The 23,497-nt window shown below is 41.0% G+C and overlaps 1 protein-coding gene across 1 annotated transcript; it reads right to left on the bottom strand.

Moving 5' to 3' along the window:
- Window positions 1-914: 914 nt before the first annotated feature.
- On the bottom strand, window positions 915-23,497 carry TBCEL (tubulin folding cofactor E like). Its single transcript, XM_081333826.1, has 10 exons — window positions 23,390-23,497; window positions 19,193-19,328; window positions 17,912-18,100; window positions 16,597-16,736; window positions 14,993-15,174; window positions 13,261-13,517; window positions 12,418-12,544; window positions 10,530-10,646; window positions 5,904-6,589; window positions 915-1,008 (listed from the first exon to the last, which is right to left on the bottom strand). The coding sequence occupies exons 3-9, from the start codon at window positions 18,042-18,044 to the stop codon at window positions 6,271-6,273; spliced, it is 1,275 nt and encodes a 424-aa protein (XP_081189952.1). The 5' UTR covers window positions 18,045-18,100; window positions 19,193-19,328; window positions 23,390-23,497; the 3' UTR covers window positions 915-1,008; window positions 5,904-6,270.

Genomic DNA, 23,497 nt, shown 5'->3' with positions numbered 1-23,497 from the left:
AGAGACATATAAATATGTGGAAAACAAAATCACCCACCTGGTTTGCAGTCGAAGCAAAATTGTACCTGAAATCTGAAACCACGTTTTGATCAACTCTGGGAAAACTTATGTCAGCGAAGGATGCATGTCAATAAAGAACTGCTAACAGTGATTGATGCTTCCAAAAATCCTTTTTTTTGCCCCCAACTGAAGACAAAGCTAAATAAATGCTTTTCAATTAATAACCAATCAGTTTTGCATCTCAAATCTATGACAGTATGTTCGCTGATCAAAAGGCGAGTCAGAAATGGGCTGCAAATCTGAAGCAATCCCTTTCTGAAAACTGAAAACTTTCCAGGAGATCCAGAAAGGAAATGTCAAGGCTGGAAGAACTACGTATGAGACTGTTTTGATCAGAATCACTTTTCACTTGGGGGGGGGGGAGTAGAGAAAAAGCAAGCATCCCTTCCTTTGTACTACTGAGGGTCGGGTCTATATAGTGTTACCAAATTAGCATTAAAGAACGTAAGAACTAAACTCACAGAGGAGAGAAGGACCTCTGGGGCCAAACTAACTTTTTCCAAGCTTATAAAATACCCAAATTGATGTCTAGGAAGGAATTCATGTAGATTTACAGTTTTCATAGATTTCTTACTTCAGATTCTCCTTTTCGAAGAAAATCATTTCAGGTCTGTGAACGTTTCAAGAAATGGACCACCTGATTTCAACAGCCAGAGGTTGCGAGACTTTCTGGACAGTTCTGTAGTTTTCCCAGAGCACAGCAACAAGTAGAGACGAGAAACTAAATCTTAATCCAGCAAGATCCATGAGCATCGAAATTTATAGCTTAGAATCAACATATGTAAATAAAGTAGTTTCACACGGGTGTTTTTTTTTTTTACAAAACTTATAGTTTATTGATATCATTCAATTGACTGCCTTATATTTGGAGCAAGTTCTTGAACACTGAAATACAATGCTTGTTTCTTGGAAAAGGGATATTGTCTTTCGTCCACAAAAGTACATGAACTGGAGTATAAACAAAAGTGAAACTTTAGTAGATTTGTATTTAATCATCCTGTCAGATATTTTTCCAGGTAAATAGATGCAGAAAAATCTTCAGGCCCTGTGTATCTTGAATAAGAGATCGCTGCATGTCATTGTGCCTTACTAACTCTCCCAAGGTTGATATGTATTGCCCTTTTAAATGGCCAAGCCAAGGATCTTGGCCAGATGTTACATCGGTTAGTGAAGTAAGTGATGAGGGCTTCCTCACTGTGTCAGCAAGAGAGCAAAACAGGAGTAGGAGATTCCTCAGAAGCAGACACTCTCTAATGGTAATTCTACACAGAAGTCACACTATCACTTACATTCAATTGCCTTGCGTACACCATCAAAGTGGCTCCATTGGTGTAACCTCACACAGAGATTTCTATCAAAAACTAGCTCTAGAATTTAATGATAGTTTTTTCCAAGTTGCAGCCCTTGTGCCTACTCCAAATCTTTATAACTAGGGTGGCAAACAGGGTACAGCCAGGTGCTCATCTGTGTTCTGGAAAGTAGCTGCAACTCCCTCTAGAAAGTACGCTCTACCTAGCCCAGGGGTAGGCAACCTCGGCTCTTTTATGACTCACGGACTTCAACTCCCAGAATTCCTGAGTCAGCTGACTCAGGAATTCTGGGAGTTGAAGTCCGTGAGTCATAAAAGAGCCGAGGTTGCCTACCCCTGGGCTAGCCATTAATACAAATGAGGGCTACTTAGAAACAGCATCTTAGTCAGACCTAGACTCCTTACCTGTAAACATCCTCAACAGTTTATAGCAGTGTTTCTCAACCTTGGCTGCTTAAAGACCCGTGGACTTCAACTCCCAGAATTCCCCAGCCAGTTGGAAGTCCTCAGTTCTTAAAGTGGCCAAGGTTAAGAAACACTGGCGTATGGAATTCAGCAAAGACTGTCTGCTTTGATAAACAGTTTCAACTCCAGCTGTAGTGGATTCCGACGAAGTTCAAAAGCCAAAGCAAGGGTAGAGAATTCAGAGTCTAGTCTAGGACTATGTCATTTTGCTTGTTATTTTTTAATTTCTCCATTCATGCTGGGGTCTCACCACAACACACACACACCCTGTCCATTCTTCACCCCAGCATTCCATGTCGGGAAGGGGGGGGGAAATTACAAGTTTCTCACTCAACGTAATCATGGAAACAGAATTAGCTATAAATCTCATATTTTGCATAATGTGAATGCTAAATTGAGGTCTAACATGCACAGAACTTAGTCACCCGCAGTAGTGCCAACCAAGATCCTTCTTTTTGTCCAATACTACAAGCAACTGCCAGACCCAGGTATGAGTTGGTAATTACTTGCTATGGCTTGCTACCCAGGGATAACAACCCCGAGTTCCGAAGCTAATAGTTCCCAGTTCCCCAGGTTTTTCAGCATAAGACCATTAAAAATGGCAGATAATTACACTATTTTCTAATGCAGTGAACTCTACAGATTAACCTGACTGAGAAAGAGAAGACTTTCTGACATCACCCCACTTAACTTAAAAAAGGGTCACCTTTCATAAACTGGGGTCGTTAGGGAAAGAGCACTGGGGAGAATATAATCTCCTTCCAGTGACCAGAACACTGCCCCCATCACCACCACCATCCCAAAAATGTAGTGTTTTTTTGGCAGGCAGACTCCTGAAGAGAATCGGAGTTTCGTATAAATGGGGTCCAGTGCCCTACTGTGAACTTGATAGTGCAGTTCAAAATATAACTACAGAAGAAGTCAATCGTCTTGCTCTTTCTATCCAGTGTTTTGGATGTGGATAAATTTATGGCCCAGTCGGTTGGGCAATGCAAATGATATCTACAGTATTTAGTCTCCCAGCTTAACTATCTGCGGAGAAAACCTCTAGCCCAGGAGTGTCCAACCTTGGGAACTTTAAGGCCTGTGGACTACAACTCCCAGAATTCCCCAGCCAGAATGGCTGGCTGGGGAATTTTGGGAGTTGAAGGCCACAGGTTTTAAAAGTTGCTAAAGTTGGATGCCCCTGCGCCAGCATAAAGGGGAGTTCACAAGTTCAACAGCAAACAGCTGTGCATCTGGCTTATGACAGTTCTCATCATATGAATAGCCAAAAATGAACTGAATGTTAATGTTAACATTTTCTTTTAAGCAAAACATCAATGGTCAAAATCCAATCTACTGTGACATCAGCATTGGATGAAAGCAGTTGAAAACGGGCAAAGAGTGTGATACCGCATCTCCTTTTTGTACACAGCATTTAAAAAAGCACAAATAGCAAACCAATCAGTGCTATGAGTCCAACACAGAAAAGTTGGAGAATGTGAATTTGATGCTGCTGGCAAACCAGGATGATCCACAGATTTAGCAGCTCAATCCAATACAAAAAGAGGGCATTTGTACAGAATGCCATTACATTACTCTTCTTTTCATGCTGTTTTTATCCTACTATAATGTACCTAATTAAAAGATTAAATATTTGATGTAGCTTGGCTTCTCCAAATGCTGACAGTTTTTGTCCATAGTTATGTGCCAATTCTATATAATTGTAGAAAGCTGACAGAATGTATTACAGGCAGACCTCAGCTTCCAAAGCATTTTACAGTTTTTCAAAACAAAAACAAAAGTGGAAATTGTTGAAGAAAATCCAAGGGATAGGCACAAAGGCTCTGCCTTGCTGTAGCCTTTTCTCTTTATATTATACCTAGCAGAATGACAACTTAAGCACTCTTGAATTGCCTAAGTTACACAACCTGCACATTTCTAAATTAAATACAGCTTTTTCCTAACTTACTGCTACCCAAAAGTCTGTAAGAGTCGCAACACAGGAGACAAAAGGTTAAGGAAGTAGGTTTAGGATTTAAGGGTCTCTTTCAACAACACACACAAAAATATGAATCTTCGGTGGAATTCCTTTGCTGTCTCTCTCCCCGATCCATTTAATGCTTCTTTCTAAGATACCAACTACATGGATAGTGAACAGTACTACCATGGCATCAATATTGGAGTGGGGAGGAAGAGAAGAAATACAATAGAATTTCAATGGCTGGCCCTTTGCATTCAACCAGTCTGTCAACCCTTACTAGGGTATTTTATACTGTCGGAGCACCGATAAAATAATAGTATATTATTACACAGTTCTATCTTTCCATATATCTTTATAATAAAATATCTTATTGACATGAACATTCCCCATCACAGCATGTGTAAACACACACACACACACACACACACACGCATCGATCATAAATAAAATGCTGATTTGGGATGGCATCACAAAGTACCATAAGGGCATTTTGCTAAGTAAATGGAGAGGAAAGAACCTCAGCTTGCTATAGTTATAAAATCCAGAATACTATTATTCTGGAGTGACGTTCAATAGTCATAATTTGATGGAGAACAGTAGCTTCACACCGGATGGTGATCTGAAGGCTCTTCTGTCTAAGCCATTCTCCCTCTTTAACGTGCAGAGGGTGGTAATGTCTCCTTTCCAATGAGAGAACAAAAGGGCTTTCTTTTGCTTTCCAACAATACAGATATCAGAAAGGAGGGGAGGAAACCCCCACACTCTGCAAATTATATAAAAATGAAGCCCCAAGAGGGAATAGCAGAATCAAGGGATGAAAGAAAAAAAATCTTGCTTTCGAAGCATAAAAGCTACCAACTCAGGTCAAACGTTCACAGGTAATAAGACATTTAAATGTACATGTGTAAAATGGATGGATTGAACTGCTTCCAGCTTGTCAAACCGACACGAGGAAGGGCGGGCAGCACCTGCCCGATTTACAAAGTAAACAAGTTTAATGCACATTTCCAAGCAGAACCGTACAAGAGACTTGAGAGTCTATGAAAACAGGAGGGAACATTTAATATGGTCTTCGCTGCAGTCTCTCAAAGTTCTGATTACAGAAGAATTGCTTTGAAGTTAGGTAACAGAAGCTCATCCCAATACAGCTGCACGAATCACGGACCGTATAAAGGGACTAATAATGACTCATGCATAAAAATGACCAACCAATGGGATGACTTTCTTGGAGGACCATGGATGGTTTTCCATGCTTCTGTTGGCTTAAAAATTGACTTAAAAATGAACTCAGCTGTATTTAGGTTTTGGTTTCCATCCAGGTATTATAATACAAAATTTGGAATTCAGGTTAAAATTGGCTATGAAAGGCTTCTAGTTGGTAAGAACTAGTGTCTATCCCTCAGCTAATCCTACCACAGGTTTATTCTAAGAATAAAATTACGGATGCAGGAATGAGAGGGAGAAGCATTTAAGCCACCTTAAGTGCAATTCATAATAATAACGAACCAAACATATAGCAGCACTGCAAGGGATTCATGATCTTTTCGCAAACTGTTGAACAAAAGGAGTCTGCTTCGGCAACCAACCAGGCAATGATTTCTATCAAACAGATCCATCATTTGTTCTGCTTAGCTGCCCGACTCATTGGCTGCATGTCAAAATGCCATCCATTTAACTTCCAACGTGCCCTGTGCAGAAATAGTTTATCTATGCCACCTTGGAGATCTGGCAAACAAGGAGGGTTATCTAAAGGAATGCAGTTTTGTAGTGTGTCCTCATTACTGTGCTTTGGAAGCTGTAGGTGTGTGTGTTGTCTCTATGTATGTGTGGGAGAGGGAAGGAGACAGTGCATGCACACACATTAAGCACCTCTCTGAGTATCTCCTTCAGCTATCTGAAATCCAGAATGCTGCTGGAGATCCTCCAGGCCCATCTCTGGTAGAACGTGACTTGAAGAACTCTTTCCTTCCAAAAGCCCCCCCCTCCCCCCAGGAAGAAAGAAATGACAGACCACCCAGGTGAAAGGACAGCAGTGCAGCCATTTGTAATTGGAGTCCAACTGCCACAGGAACAAGACCTGCACAGAATCTTTTTCACACGTACCTTACTGCTTATGCAGGCTGGAAGCCTGAATTCCCTGGCTGAGTGGCTGTAATGACCTCCGGGCTTCGAAGACGGCCTGTCATGCTACATTCACAAGTATACTGAAGCAGCTGGGAGATAACAGAGGGAAACTGCACACCTGCTTGATGTCACGCCTCTTGGGAGCCTCCTGTCATCTGTGCTGAATCCTGGTGCTTATCTCACAGATCTGGACCTGCTAACATGGGCTAGAGAAGTGATCTGACACACTTCTAAACACCAAATCTCAACCAATGAACCCAAATGAAATACCCCGTCAGAAAGTCCCTTGAGTGTGTTATGTGGGGCAGATGTGCACTCTGGAGCAGGCCTTCTTGGAGCAGAGAGGCTACTTGGCTTTGGAGTCCACATAGATTTTGTCTCCATCCCGGATGCCGTAGGAGTGCAGGGCCCTGGAGTTGTACTTCAGCTCTTCGGGGCCAAAAGGATCTTCGTTATCGAAGTAGGTGACCAGCATGCTGCTGATGGGCAGCTGGACCACCGTTTTCAATTCTTTCTTGAATTCCGCCACCGTCTGATCTAAGCGGATGTTCATCTCCCTCACTTGGTTTTTGAAGTGAACTTCAACCTTGACGCTGCTCTGAGGCTTCAGGTCGACCACCGCCAGCTTTTCCAGCTTCCCGTATTTTGTCACTAGTTCATGATACCTAAGGAAATGGGGTGGAGACAACAGGCAAAGGCTGCTGAATAGACCTAATACTTTATTAAAATATATATTTCTGGCATTTTGTGCCAACCTTTTAAAGCCAACTAACAATGTCCTATACACCTGGAAAAAACCTCAACCGTTTTAAAACTTTTTAGCAACCAGAAGATCAGTTCTGCTCCTTGGGGGCTGTACAAGCTAAGACCTAAAATGTTCCTTCAGGCAAATGATATGTACTTGCAGCCAGAAAATTAACAGTGAAGGGGCTGAATGCACCACTTAGTTTCAGGACCCAGGTACAATGTAGAAAACGCAACGGTCAGCTATTATAAACTAAAAAAGGGCCTCACTGGAGATTAAAGAATGAACTGAGAGGTGGTTTACTTTAAGTGTCCTGGATCTACACTGCTTTGAGTTTTTGAAGAAGTCAATACTGGATATCATAATCAACTGAAAGCCAGTGGCCTGTACCATCTCTAATTCTGGCCCATAATGGCTTGACTCAGGACATGGCACCATCTGTATTTCCCCAAACCTGGCAAAGGTGTCCAATCACAGGCTCAATCAGCTAGTATTCTCAACCCCCCAATGAAGAGAAAGTCGAATGTGTAAACCACAGACATTTAGGGACAGTGCAGTTGCAATTCCAAATTCTCACAATGTACATGAACTATTGTGGTAGCCCTGTAATAAAGATGTAGTTCTTTCAACACGGTCCTGCTGAATGATGCAGAGATAAATGTCCCAACCTCAGGAGGTGGGAGGGAAGACACCCCCCATTTCTCTTTTGCTAGTAGCATTCATTCACCACCCAAGTGAAACCTGCTGTTGTAGCTTGTAGGAATAGAGTCAAGCTGAAATTTTTACAGCTATTAATTACATAACTTTGGTTCAGCTTCTGCCTTTCTGCTGCTTCCAGCAGGTAGGTCTGAATTTCGTTCGTTTTGGCATTTGCAAATGGAGGACAAGGCTGAATGGGAGAGAAAAAAAATAAGTGGGGCAGCATTGTCTGGATGACCACGAACCCGTTCAACAAGTTTCTTCACCCTCCGAGATAAACATCCTCTTGTTTATGCTCCTGGTTAGAGATTTCTGTCTTTGCTCCTTGTCTCTGCTCTCCCCCTCCCCCCCACAAGCATTTTTCAGATATCTCTCATTAATAAAGAGGAAGGAGCATCTCTTCTGCTGGGCTGGGAAAGTGGCAAAAAGTTAACCCAAAGTCCAAGGTAGCTGAAAAGATAAAAACAAAGAGTGGTTAAGAATGGAGGGGGGTGGTGTAACGTTTCAGAGTCTCTAAGGGATGCCCGGGACTGAAAGCCCCTTTTGTTTCCTTTTTGGCTCAGGCCAAAACGGTGATCGCTGCTGTGTCATTGCTCCTGTCAGGGGATGATGGGGCCTGGCAACTGGGGAGGGAGGCCCCCTCAGGGGACTAGTGTTAAAGGTAAGGATATTCCATCAACAGCAGAGCCTCTGTCTGTCTGCAATATGAGGTGGCTGGTGGAGCGCACTACGGTTTGGACAAAACCAGCTTTCACAGAGGCCGAGTGTTTGGAGAAGAGGTTGCTGTGCTTGGCCTTGCAATTAGCACGGAGAGAAAACTTGGGTCCATTTTGGCTAAGGATGATTTGGGGGATAAGGAAGACACATTCTCCGAACGCCGTGATGGCTGACAGCAGTTAAAATCGACAGTGGGAAGTGAAAGGCGGCTTTTTCAGGATGGGTTTCAACACCTCCATTCATTCCATCACTTCTTGTATCGTGGGATCCATGGCTTGTTCAGCAGAACTCTGAAAACGCCCTGTTTTTCCGTTCAGGTGACTGCAGACACTGCTACCGGACAGGTAGAAATGCCAGTGTGATCAAAACAAAAGGCTATCCAAGTGCGTTGGAGATTCCACAACTCTTTTCTCACCGAAGGCCAAAACTGTGCATTCTCAGCAGATGGTAACAGATAACAGGATACAGGGTTGGAAGATGACCCTGGAGGTCCTCTAGTCCAATCCCCTGCTCAAGCAGGAGACCTATACCATCCCAGACAAATGGTTGTCCAATCTCTTCTTATCAAACAAAGATAAGAAAAATGCAGAATTATTGAGGGCAGCAAAACTATTTTCCTCGACTGGATTGAAAACTGCGGGAATTTAGTTTTTAAAAGCTAACTTGTATTCCAAAGTGAAAAAGTTTCCATTTATCAAGTTCATGTCCTGCCTGGGAACACACAAGTTGGTATGCACAAGGTCACTAATTTCACCCCCAAAGGTACAATTTGGTTAAACAAAGTTGGGTTAAAATGAGTAATTGGTCCAAGGCTGCTGTATAAATTTTATGGTCCCTTGGCTCAGCATCTTAACTATAACTGGATCCAAGCTCCCAAATTGCAGGACTTTTAAGCACATCTTTACTCTAGTTGTGTCTGCGAAGCACATCTTTTTGTCTCCGGATCTAACAAGTGCATTTAACCAGTCAGAAGCAACACAAAAGATCATTTCATTTGTAATCTCACCCTTGTGACATTCTATCGAAACTAAAATATGTATGGAAATTTTAAAGAAGCTGTAAAGTTCTGATGAATCAATACCTTGGACACCAGGATGGCAGTTCATCAGTTTGCAAAACAAGGGGGGGGAGGAAATAACTTCTTTTTGTATGATTAGGCTATAATATTATTAATATCATGATTGTCACAGGTATAATAATTGTTTGGAAGATGTGTTCCTAAAATGTCAATCTTGAAAGGGCAGGAAAGAGAAAAAAAGGAAAGGAAAGATGGTTGTAATCAAGGCTGGAGAAGGAAAAAAAGGGGGGGGGGGAGAAGAAATTGAGTTATTGGGGGAAAAGTCAGAGAATGAACCTCAAGCATGAACTAAAGATGCAGGATGTGGAACCTGAAGCCTGATTCACTGGGGACGCCATCTCAGCTATTCACAGCCCTCAAAGGGACCTGAAATGGCATGCTGGTTTGGTGGGCTGGAAAGGCAGACTCCATGGAGGGCACAGGTCTCTTCAAGACCCCACACAGATGAGGCCATCCAGACAAAGGGGCCATTGAACAATCAGGCTGGGGGAGGGAAGCCCAGGGTTATTCAAAGGCTATGAACTTAGATGGGGTGTGTGGGGGGAAATGGGGAGACGAAAGGCAATTTTGCCTTCTGCATTAACCTGCCGGGAACCGATAGCCAAAAACTGCTGGGGCAAAACCAAACCAAAAATCACAGGAAACTCAATGGTGCTGAGTGTTCAAGATACCACACACGTTTTAAGATTTCTCTGTGCCAAACATTTTACTATTTTTTTTTCTTTTCTGGAATTGCCTGACAGTTCACTGTTGAACTCATTCAAGGGTCTCAATATCTGGTTTAGGAAGGGCAAGTGGGGGTCAAAGAGCTGAAAATGCAATCAACGTTGCCTGTGTCCTATGCCTATGCATGCAAAGTCTGCCACAGTTATGACTCTTTGCCCCATTGGCTTTAGCTGCCCCTTCTAATAGTTAATTAAGCTGTACCTGTGCATAATATCATCTATCAGTTTCCTCTTTCTACCCTTGGCTTCCCCTGATCTCTCTTTCAGGCTACAACCTTCCTGACAGCCAAAGCTCGACTGTACTCTTAATTATTCATTAGCAATGGGTTACAAATATCGGTAATAAAGCATTCGGCCTGTTATTTACAGTCTTCCATCAGCGTGGAAGTGCTGACCGATATCTGTAGCTGTTCAAGTGGTAATTTACTCATTTGCGCTGCAGCGTCTGTAACACTCTTGCAAGATAAGTCAGTAATATATATGAGACTCCATAGTGAAGATAAATGAGATGCAGCGAGGCAAGGGACTTAGAGCAAAAATTCTGAACTGGAGGCATCTCAGTTTACAGTTCATGTCTTCAAAACTATGCTGAACAGCCAAAGTTTTTAATTCATTCCACAAACTTCTGGGTAATCCCTCACCTGGAAGGAGCTTCTTCCTGTGGAAAGTCGATATAATAACGAATGAAAAATCTTTCAGAGTCTTCTCGTTCTCCGTCCATTATGACACTTCCGTTCAGCTTGGTGATTGATGGTAGCCTGCCAAAGAGAGGAAGAGAAAATGTTAACAGCTGAGCAAGGGGGGGGGGAAATCCCCAAGTAGTCAGCAGCAAATATTGTCTTTTCAGTAGATTCCTGCAGAAACTGACACCCAAAAATACTGTATAGCTGTCAGGGAAATTGCATTTTTATTGGGCTCCATACAGAGAGGAATTGATTTAAAATTGTGCATGACAACTTGATTATAAATATATCTGACGATTTTCTAAACACCTTCCTTCTTGAGGACTTTCCAAGGCATTTTATGAAATGTTGGTAACTTAAGAAAAGGTTGTCGAAATTTGCCATGTACTGCTTTCCCATTCTGCAGTGTGTGTGTGTGTGTGTGTGTGTGTGTGTGTGTGTGTGTGTGTTTGCGTGTGTGCCTGATTTTCTGTAATCCCTGGGTTAGTCTGTCACTTCAATCATTCCAAGGAATAGAAAAATAGCTGACTCTCAGCGACTGAAAGGACAGCATTCAGGCATTTTAAATACTAAAGAAAATAACGAATGCGGACCTGCAGAATATGGGATCGAAGTTTTTTTTTCTTTTAAATTGGCACAGCTAGTACATATCAGACCACAGTTCAAGCCACAGTCTCGAAATTTCACAGCAGTTAATTTTACATCTGTCATCAGTGGCTTCGGTGAGATTTCAGTTGAGATGAGCAGCATAGATGCAATGGACACATTCTCATTGCAAAACATAAAATGTACACCGGAGGGGAAGACTTCCAAGTGGGCCCACTGACAGGGTCCTCTCTCTTGACCACTGACTGACAGAGACCTATCTTAGTTCCTGTCCTTAGACATGCTGAGCCATCTCCCTGCCGGCAAAGCTGTAAAGTGAGACACTGAAGTGCAGGTTAAATGACTCATCTGAGATTAGGGCCTTACTGAAGTCTTGTTGGTTCTCCCTGACGCCCCAGGATAGATGTGAAGAAGGAAGGGATCAATCTTAGTGCAAACGACTGAGATTTTTTAAAATAGGAAATGGCAGATAATGGTTTTAAATAAATAAAAACAGTATCTGCAGTATCGCAAACATTAAAAATACCAAACTGGCAGGCTTGGGAATCAAGCAAAAATTCGCACAAGGGCTCAACAGTCTCCAAATACAATAGATCTATGATTTTTCCATGGCTATTACTTGTAGTCCTATAAAATAGGGCTACTTAAGGAGATCTGCCAGTCAACTGCCACTTATAAAGGTAGTCCTTGACTTATGGCCACAACTAAGTCCAAAGTTTATCTTGCTAAGCTAGGCAGTTGTTAAGTGATTTTTGTCCCATGGTGTAACATTTCTTGCCACAATTGTTAAATGAATCACTGTGGTTGTTCAGTTACTAACACGGTTGTTAAATGATTCTGGCTACCCCATTGACTTTGCTAGTCAGAAAGTTACAAATGGGGATAACGTGCAACTGTCATAAATATGAGTCAGTCACAAGCATCTGAATTTTAATCACGTGACCATGGGGATGGTGCAACTGTCATGTGAAAAATAGTCATAAGTCACTTTTTTATTCTGCTGTAACTTCAAATGGTCACTAAATGAACTGTTTTAAGTCAAGGACTACCTGTATTACATGGATCAATTTTAATTCACAACATAGGTCCCCCCCTTTATCTTTTTTTATTCACTCATAAAACTATGAAGTTACAGGAGTCCAATATCTTTCAATTTCCTCTCTCAGACTGAGCACCTCAGACTCAAATCACACATTTTTTTAATTGGATTAAGGCTGGATCTACAACAAAATCTCCAGACCTGGCTATTACCAGCTTCCTCCGCTCCTCATTGGTGTACGACTGAAGGAGAGGGATTCCCAGCAACCTCACTTCCTCAAGCTTAGGGAAAGAATTGAGTTTGTCAACATCTTCCCAGGAATGCAGACCTGCTTTAAAGAAAGGAAAGGCTCAGACGAGGAAAACAGACAAGAGGTATAACATATTATAGGTCTAAGTTGTGCTTGTGTGAAAATTATTTGCAGGCCAAAACTAGATGAGGAACAGAACAGAAAAGCAAATGGCTCAGACTGCAGGCAGGCACACATTTTCAAACCTATCTCTATCAAACATCCCTCAAATGTAATAGAAAATTACTGCTACCGGGGAATCATATCTGAACACAGATTTCTCCGTGCGTATCTTATACTTACATGAATTATATTTTGGTATTTTTTAAAATGTCAGCCTTTAAAAGTTAGATTATTTTTTGGAGTTGTTAAATTACTTTCGTCTTCTGAAAAATGACATTTCATGTCTACCTTTGTCTGCTGCTCCAACGAAGCTGGTGATTAATTACTGAAAGAGACTGATATATTTTGGTAGAAATGCAACAAAACCTTATATATACATACTGGATTAGATTTCCCATCTCACCCCTGGGAGGTTTTGATTTATGGCATATTCTCGTATTCCCAGCAGTACGAACGTAGTAAGTTAAATAAATCAGTAAAACCCTGTTCTTATCATCCAGTGGAATCACTGGATGGGCTTTCCAGAATATTTACATGAGCAGTTTGGGAACAGAAGCCTGGATCAGCTAAGCCTCTGTTCTGATCCAACAGGCCTCTTATATCCTTCCCTTATATTTCATCCAAGGACTCACCTGACTTGTGCAGACTGATGGATCGCAAGTTTGGGAATAGCCTTGCCAGAGAATCCTCTGAGTCTTCAATGGTTAACAGATTGTTATTGGCCAGAACCAAAGTATCTAGTGATGGAAACATTATTCCCAGCTTCCGGATCTCAGTCCAGTCTTTGAGATTATTGTCAGTTATGTGAAGCAATTTGAGAGAATTACAACAAACTGGAGAACAAGACACTGTATTATAGTCGTTAAGGCACAGGAAAAGTTCCTCCAAGCTGTAGGGAGAAAATTCCAATTAAAATATGCAGCAACATTTCTATGCAATCCAGTTATGTTGGTTTTAAGGAAAAGACACGCTGATGAGCTTTAGAAGATGGGCTATATCACTACTGCTTGCAGTAGCAGACAAAACATTCCCTACTTGGGGAAAACTACTGGAAAAAAGCTGTTGCCCTTGTAATCCCATCTCTGGATTTCTGAAGGCATCTGCATTTGGTTAGTTAGCCTGAGAGCAGAAGGTTGAATTAAATAAGCTTTGGTCCCACATGAAGGAAAACAGAGCTGCCAAGCTGGACGGAGGCTCTGCCAGACAATCGAGGCCTTATAAAATATGTAACAGAATGTTTAACTGGAAGTTGTCCTGCACTCTCTCTACACCCCCTTTTAGTCTCAATCAAAAGCCAGCATGTCCATTAGCAAGCTATTTGATCTGATAACTGAAAAACAGAAAGGCAGAACATGGACTGCCTTACTGGCACTATCTGTTAATTTGATAAATTTAGAGATAAATGCACCAAGCAGCTTAGTAGTAGTTCAAAAACACAGTCCAAATGTGGTCTAAAACTTTGGAAGTGGATAGATCTGCGCAAGCCACAAGTGGCTTTGTGATGGATATGCTATTGAATACTTCTTGATGGGGGAAAAAAGCAATGCAAATAGAAAAATGGTGTATTAGAGAACCTAGTCCTTTGCCTGATCTACTGCAATGCCAGTATATGGAATTTAAGATATATCAAAGTTTCAGTATACACACACACTGAAGCTATAATCTTAAATCAGCATCTCATACTAATGTCATTATAAAGGAGTACAACTAAATAAGGGAGATTGAACCTCTGGGAACACCATTCAATAACATGTAAATACAATTACAGAATGACAAGAAGCTGCTATAGTAACTGTAACAGATTTGGAAATTGTGGCTTTTTGTTAAAATCACGTCCAGGCAATCAGATAGGATAGCCATTTGTGGTAGCCAAATGGGCTAGTAAACCTTGCACTAGCTTTTGCAGAGTGCCTTAACTCCTCCATTAATTTGTAGAGTAATAAATTGATGGAAATATAGCCACTCGTATAAAATTAAAAATAGCAACATACCCAGACATGCATGGAAACTAATCAAGACAGGAGGCCAAATAGGGTCAACCAGAATATAGGCAGCGAAATCTGAACTACAGATTTTGTAATGAATTCTAGGTTCAGTTCTAAAACCTAGAGTTTTAGGTTGGATTTCCTTTGGAGAGAATTTGAATCTGTCGGCTGGTGCAAAATGTAGCCGTTCAGTAAGATTCAAAAAGTCAAGCAGATCATACATTTCTGAGGGCCCCGTCCACTAGTAGTCTAGAGGAAAGCAGTTAGAAGGCCCACTTTCATTTTTTTGGAATTTGTGTTTTGAGATTAACTGTTGTGATCCTTCTCCTTCCTTAGTATCTCGTCAGTTAACTCAAAATCCTACTTCCTTTAGGCTTACTCTGGTAATTCTTGCAGTATAGTGTGGACTGTTTCCCAGGAAGCTTTGCTGTTGTTGAGCACAAGTTTGCGAACACCAGAGAAAGATCCAGCACACCTCCTCTCTAAAACTGACAAATTCAGGGGATTGGAACTCAGATTCAGAAACTCCAAGTGCGGGACATTGGACACAATTTTACTGACCTGGGAAAGAAGGGAAGAAGGAAAAAGAAACACTCTGTAATCAGATCTCAAATAATATTAAAACCTCCCAGCAACCTTTCCAGTCCACTTCACTGAGTTAAAGAATGATAAGGATTCTAACAGCATTCAAGATAGTTATCTGTAATTCATACTGTAGCCATTTAATGATTTGGATTGATTGGTTAATTGCTTGTTCTCCTCAATGGTTCAGTTAATTACACCCTTAAAAAGACTTGATAAGGGGAAAAAGCAGATACCTGGCAGACTTCTAAAGAAAAGAACAGCAACTATAGAAAAGAAATAACTTACAAGTGCCAACATTTTTGAAAGGACCATTTTATCCAGCGTTACCCATCTTTTCTGCAATCTTGTATGCACCAAACACCATTCTACTAAAGAATTTTGATTCCCGAAATTGATTAATGTTTGGGTTTCCCCCTCTGCAAACAACTTTTTAATTCTTTTATCATTTGGCAATGAAAAATGGATGCCCCAAAGACAATAAAACAGCTTTTCTTTTTATGGTTCCTTATAATTAAAAGCCTTGCCGCAAGGAAACGTGGAAGAAAACACATATACAAACTGCTGAAAAACATTTATAAAAAATAATGCAGAATTTTGGGCAAACACGAATCCGTTTTTTGAAGACACGTGGGCTAACAAAGGGATAACAATAGCGAAGAGTCAGTGGGATCTATTAGAATTCTTAGCCGCAAAAGCCTTACTGTGCAATTCTTCCTGATACTAGAACCTATTTTACCGTCTGTTATAAAAATTAAGAGAATCAAGAAAGTTTTATTAACAACTAGAACTTTCCATTTTTAAAATCATATTCCGCCTTCCCTCCAATAGGTTAAGGTGAGTTAGACAGGGATCTCATTTCACTTTATCTCCTCAAGAAGCTGTGGATAAGGTTAGCTGGGCTGAGAGAGTAGAATTAGTCTGGGCCATCCAACAAGGTTTTATGAGGGATATGCTTGAAACTACATCTCCTCTGGCCCCATCCAAACCTCATTCTAATGCAGGCCTTAACAGGCCTCAAGGAAAGAAAAATGACGGCAAAACAGAGAATATCTTCTTCCCTCCCACTCTTGGGATGGTAGCTGAGAGCAGGAAACTGTGGAAGCCGTAGGTAAAGGCAAAAAGTGGGGTGATGGGAGCTCTGAAGAGAATCTTCAGAGGAGAGACGAGCAAGAAAGAACAGATGGTCTGCTTCGGAAAGCTTGAGGTTTGGGAGCAGAACTGGAAGGAGAAAGTACTAAGCCTTCCAGATATTAAGTCCTTGGATTACCCCAGGCAAGGGCATTTGCTTCAATAATTCCAGAGGCACATGTGAATCTATCCGGAACAGCCAACTCAGCTTGCAGCAGAGACAGCTGTTCTTGTTACTACTCAGAATGAAGTTTGCATAAGCAGCTTTACCTCATGCCAGTCTTCTAGTTTGTTGTCAGAAAGATCCAGTTCAGACACATGAGCACAGAAGGCAGCTATCTCCTTCTCATCTCCTGCACAGGTGATCCCACAGCTGTTCAACACCAGCACGCTTGGCAGGTTGAGACGGTCTGAAAAAGCAGAACCGACAGGACGCCCTTAGGAGTCTCTCGTTTTTGTAGAGCAATGTATCACCTGTGTGTGTGTGTGTGTGTGTGTGTGTGTATGTATAAGTGTATATGTGTGTCACATATATAGGCTGTTTTTAAAATATACTGTTTTATTATTATGCAGTCAATGATACTCTTTGCTGGATGAAAGTCGAAAGTGATTCTTAAATAAATAAAACTGTAAATTAGAATGTCCTAAGAGCTTATTAAGATGATTATTTGATGCAGGATGACGTCAAAAAAGTGATCACACGATAAACTGCTCCTATGCATCTTTCTCTAGGATCAACATTTGCAACTGATGAATACCAACCAATGTCCTTGAGCCCTTTTCACAATTTCTTATGATCTACCCTAAGGATATAGGTACCTCAGGAGTAGTATTAATATTTCAGAAATCAGTGCAATCAAATTACTCTGGAAAAAAAATCTGACAAAATAATAGTAACTTTGGAAGCAATATGAAAGATGCAAGCATATAGAAAGATCTTATTCCTTCGTATAAAGTATGGTTTTCTGGAACAATTGCAATGATTGTCAGCATAAAGGAAAACTAACTTTGCCTTTTTCATCAGGGGAATTGCTAATTAGCAAAAGGCAATGGGTATGCACATTGAATAAGGAAGCAGTAGGCTGCGGCATACACTGTAGTGGTATTTTGCTAGATAGAAGTATTTTAATAAAAACGTAACCTTGACTTGGGACCAAGATAGCTTTTCCATCTTTTTGAGGTACTTGAATGAAGAAATCAGAAGAATAAGGTGACTCTGGAAAGGTTAACTCTGAGTGACATACAATACATTTTGTCCCCGACTGACTCAACTTATTTTTGTTCTTTTCTGTCACATTCAGTTACTGTCAATTCCACCCAAATAACCTGCTTGTATTTCCTCTTTGGGAATGCCTGTGATAGAAATCAACCTGACAGGAATTCAAAATCAGAATTGGGGGTGGGGGCTGAGGTGGAAGGAGTCAAGGCAGTCAGTTCACCCAGAAATTCTTCGCAATCCGGAAAGAAGCTCCATTTCCCTTCCATCCCTCTCACAGAAGAGGGAAAACAAAGAGTAAACATAATCAATTTTAATCCAAGCCCTGCTCTAGGGAAGTCAAAAGGAAAATACAGCCAAAACCTGTACCTTTCATAGGTGAACCCTGAGGTGTAGCCGGGACATGCACGCCCATTCCAGGACCACGGCGATATGGGAAGTTTTCTGGACTGTATTTTTCACAAAGAACTTGCATGAAGCTTCTCCCACTGGGCTGATCCATTGTCCCTTGCAGAAATGCTGCGGTTCAAAGGATAGGAAACAAATGCCTTCCTTCTTCTGGCAAACGTAAAACATATCTTTAGACAAAGCACCTTCCATTTTAATCTGGGTAAAGGAATGTGTTAAATTCACTAAACATTTGGAAAGCCTCGTACAGTAAGGGTGTTATTAAAAAGTTTACTCAAAAATCAAATGTGAAGGAACTGTTCAGAGTAGCTCTTGTTGAGATGAAGGCTTAGATCAAGTATGTCCAACCTTTAAGACCTCTGGACTTCAACTCCCAGAATTCCCCAGCCAGCCACGCTGGGTAGGGAATTATGGGAATTGAAGTTCACAAGTCTTAAAGTTGCCAAGATTGAACACCTGGATATTCAAGCTTGAAAGAAGGCATTTGAAATGTCTACAATACTATTGAGGAGGTTATATGAGGCTTTAAAGCATCCTATTGGGGCCGGTCAGGATAGGTAAGTGGGATCCAAATGGGCAGAATGAAGCCTGTGCAATTTAGCTCCTTAAACCATTCAAACGTTTTTCCTCTTATGGAAAAAAGACGAACGGAGGGTAACGCTTTGTGAATTTCTGAATTCAGTCACAAAATCTCTAGTGTGGAATATATTCAATACTTAATCAGTACAGAATATACCAACTAGACCAATAAAAAAACTCAATGTATTTTCTGATTTGTAGGGCCTATAAACATACATATATACCATTTGCTTTTTCATTTTTCTACCGTGAATAGATGCTGGGTATAAAACATTCAATCTCTAAGATATGTCTGTGTTGTTTCAATTTGTTTGTATATGTCAATATTTTACAGATGGGAATAGAAATAACACACAAATTAAGACAGCAAAGAATTAATCAACCCCAGAGGTGGGCGGAAGGTGAATGTGTGAGCGATGTACAATTGGATCACCCAACTGCTCAACTATAGCAGCCACCAAGTTATTTCCCTCCGTTCCTGGAATTCAAGCAGATGAAGTGATGGAAACGTGAAACAAACCCTGCTGGACATTCACAAGGTGACTGAAGGAAAAAAGTGTTCAAATTCTTTAAATCTTAGGAGGGTATCTTACGTAAAGAAGCTTCGACTGGTGGATTATTTGATCCTGCAAAAATAAATAGTGCAGAATGTTCCCCACTTACACAAGATGGTTAATGTTTAGTCTCAGCATCAGCTTTCTCGGGAGTTACATGTATGAGTTCCAGGGGGTCTTCTTAGCCCTTCATTTTATTTTTCCGGAGGTGGGGAAAAGATCACACATCCATGTAATTCCCTGCACTGGAAGGGGGTAAGAGGACGGAAGAAAAGAGAGAACTTAAAACAGCATCAGTGAATTCAACAAACAATGCTGTCTAACCTCGCATATTTTTCCCCCCAGGAATCTGACAGCACCTTTTCCAAGTAACAAACTTTATTAAAAGCTTAAGCTGTAACTCACGAGAGCTAATGCCTTTGAATAAAATTTGTGAGTCAGGATGAGTGCTCTAACAGACTCTTCCAGAGTTTTATAGACCAACACGGCTCTTCTCCTACAATCTCAATGTTTTGTGAATAGGAAGTAGAAAATGTATTCCAGGTAAAACTGCAATAGCTAGCAGCTTAATCCTCCAAGCAGAATCTGCCCAGCCTACCCAGGAAACATTTGGAGGCTTAGGGTTCCCTTCCTGCTTCACAGCAGAGGTTATGTGGACACCAAGGTCATCTATCACAGCAGGGGCCTTTTTTGGAACAGTATGTCCTCCAGAGCTATATCTTGTGTTCTGAGTACTTTGCAATGCACTTGAGACCATATTCCTTAATTGGCATTTGGTACATAACATGAATGGATTTTGTTGACATTATTGATGGGTTAACATGTTATTTTTATTTTTACTGCAGAGTTTGGGCTTGAAGGGATTGATTTCTGTATTTTTAATTTTTTTTTAATGTGTGGACTTGTTCAGCTTGGTGTATATGCTCTGTAAAAACAACTAAGTGGTGATGATGGATTGCTACTTTGCTGATTGAACGGCAGTATGATACTGAAAATTATTTGATCAAAAGAGGGATAATGAAAGAGGTAAAGTATGGAGGAAATTTGTTTTAAGGGATTAATATGGCAGGGAGAGGATTTGTTACAGAACTCACAGAAATTAAGTCACTGTAGTGATTTACATTCTTGACATGATACCATTATACTAATTACATCTTTTAAGTGATGCCATTACACAAATTGTCCATGTAAATTTGCTCCATTGTGTGCAATGTTAGTTGTATCAAGGTTTAATAAATGAAGTTTCACTGTACAACAGTGCCATTATGCTCCCCTCTAATTAGCCAACAAGGAAAAAAAGATTTCAATATTCAACTTCTCTGGTAAATCATGTCAGTTTGCAAAATAGTAATACAATCCACCACTGCCTTAAAATCAAAATCAAAAGTGCAATAAGAACATAAAAAAATATTAGCTGGATGGGAAAGCCAACATAAAAGAATGCAGATCTAATTGAGACTCCCCTGAACTAGAATATAAACTTAAAGGGAAATCCTTTCCTAGTTTTAAAACTGAATTCACAATTTGAATAGCCCAAGGATTTTGATAACCACTTTAAAGGTTCATGAAATAATTCCGTAGGATCTAAAACCTAGATTTTGGATGCTTTTCTGAAGAAAGATAAACTGTTATATATTAAGATGTTGGTTACACCTACACAACTCATTGATGGAAAAAGGGCTACATTGGTAATATTGAAAATTCTTATGTGCTTCAGATATATCAATCAGCTGTTCCATGGCAGAGGAAGCACTAGAGTGGGCTGCAGTAACAGCTCTAATTTTATTATAGTAGTTATTTTTTAAAGGCTGCTTGGCCGGTCACATGTAGCCTCTAGGCTGTATAGTATGCGGGCTTGCAGTATATAAGCTTGAAACAAAATGCTTTTAAAATCAAACCTTTTCAAAAAAGGATTCCAGTCTAACAGTTTATTTCAGTCCATTCCAGACATAAATTTCTAAAAGGTCCATAAAGTAGCATTTAACATGGAAGCATTCCATAGACTGAACTTTAACAATAGCTTCTGAGCATTAGAAAGGCGTGTTGTATTGATCACTGGATTTATCAAAGTAACCATACTTCAAAACATCAACAGAAAATAATTCTAAAATGTGGAAACAGAGTAACCTTTGTTCTTCTGAAAAGGAGCATTTTTAACAAAAGAATTTCCTGTTACCTCTAATTTTTCTAAGCAGCATATGGAAGAATTCAACATAAGACATCCTTCATGCAATGCAAAGAGCTCATCAATAAGCTTGCTTTTTATAAATGGCAATATGGAAAAAATTATACTTGACTCATTTAAATGCTAAAAGCTTGGTAGCATTAAGGTACTGCCTTTCCTGAGAACAGAGGTTGTATACTTCTGAAAACCAGATGCCATGTTCTACATACAGAAACAGAATGATGGACCAGATGGTCCTTGGATGACACAATAGGAGACTTGTGCTTTTTTTCCCCCAGAGACTTCTGCAACTCCTCTCACATTGCTGAAGGTACATACTATTATTATTATTATTATTATTATTATTATTATTATTATTATTATTATTATTATTATTATTATTATTATTATTATTCAAGTACATGCTATCAGTTATGCTCTTAATATTTATTTCTTCAAGGAAATTAACAATTTGAACAGAGATGGAAAGGAAACCACAGCCATGTGATTCATCAGTAGGAAATACAGAAGCATGTAAACATATGAAGAACGGTTGCAGGATTTGGGAATGGCAGAGGGGACATGATAGCATTATTCCAGTATTTGAGAGGCTACCCCAAGGAGTAGGGGGTCAATTTATTTTCCAAAGCACCAGAAGGCAAGACAAGAAACAATGGATGGAAACTAATCAAGGAGAGAAGCAACCTGGGATTAAGGAGAAACATCCTAACAGCAAGGACAATTAACCAGGGGAACAGCTTGCCTTCAGACATTGTAAGTGCTTCATCACTTGAGGTTTTTAAGAAGAGACTAGATAGCCACTTGTCTGAAATGGTATATGTTCTCCTGCTTGAGCAGGGGGCTGTACTAGAAGACCCCCAAGATCCCTTCCAGCTCTATTTTGATTGTGTATTATAGTGTTTTTTGCAAATCCTAGAAGACCTTGCTTCAGACTAGAGGGGCCAGAGGCATCAGCCCGATTTTCTGTCACCGACATGTGACAGCCTCAGTCTGTCCCCAAAGAAAATATTATTTTATCTATATATCAATATTATTTTATCTGAAAGGCCTATGGAAAAGCATTAATTTAATAATAGTCTCATAAAGGCCTTCAGAGGTTAATAAACCAAAAATGAAGATCAATGGCAGGGTACCTAAATCAATCAACAGTGTTTGTTTGTTTTTTTGGGGGGAAAAAAGAACATCTCTATGAGGGTTTTGTTTTCCTCCAATAATCAAGTATTGGAAGCCGTGGTTATGTGTGAAAATGCAAACGAAAGCAGGCATTTGTTTCTCACCCGCTGCAGCCCTGGCATTTGACGCGGCCTCTTTGAGCCCCCCTGTTTCCCCCTCCCCCCCCCTTCCAGTCCTCTTTTTCACCCACTGCTACTATTAGGATGCTGACCTCTCCTCTTCCCACCAGCAGCCTCCAAAGAGACAGAAGCCGGCCTGGGAAGGACCCAATGCCACCTCTGGTGCTTCTAAAGCACATCTGTGTGTTGGGGGGAGAGAGCAGGGGGGGGGAGGCTCAGCTAATCTCAATGTACACATGTTGTACTTTGACAATAAAGGATGATGATGATGATGATGATGATGATGATGATGATGATGATGATGATGATGATGATGATGATTATTATTATTATTATTATTATTATTATTATTATTATTATTATTATTATTATTATTATTATTATTATTAAGAGGCCCGGCTGCAACTGCTGGCTGCTTCCATCAGGACCCCCCACTCTTTTTCCCAAAGCCACCAGCATCTCTCTCTCTCTCTCCTCCCCCACCCTCAAGGCTTGTCTCCCCTCCCCCCCCAAGCCTCTGCCTGGCAAAGCCTCCTCCTTCACTACTGCCCCTTACTGGGCCCTCCCTCCCTCCCCTCCCTCCTCCGGGGGTCGTCCCCAGCGCTTCCGAGGTCAAACCAGACTGCTGCCGCACAAGGAGGCTCCACCTGGACGGCAATTTCTCTCGTCTCTCTCCCCTCCTCCTCCTCCTCTTCCTCCTTCTTCTTCCCCGCTCCCCCCGCCATCGTTAACCCTGTCAGCACCAGGCTGGGAGGCGTCTCCTGCCGTCGCCTCCTTGGCGGGAGGGGGGAACCCTCCTTTCTCTCTCCTCCCCCAGTCCCCTCCTCACCGGGCCCCGCCGCTTCGCGCTCCCCGTCCGGCGGCCGCGTCCTGCCTTGACCCGGAAACAGCTCGCTGGCTCGCCCGGGATGAGGAGGAAGGAGCGAGGCAGCGCGCG

This window comes from Vipera berus (assembly GCF_964194415.1).
Source record: "Vipera berus genome assembly, chromosome: 8".
Lineage (NCBI taxonomy): Eukaryota > Metazoa > Chordata > Lepidosauria > Squamata > Viperidae > Vipera > Vipera berus.
The sequence above is the reverse complement of the archived record's forward strand: the minus strand, read 5'-3'. Positions and strand labels throughout refer to the sequence as shown.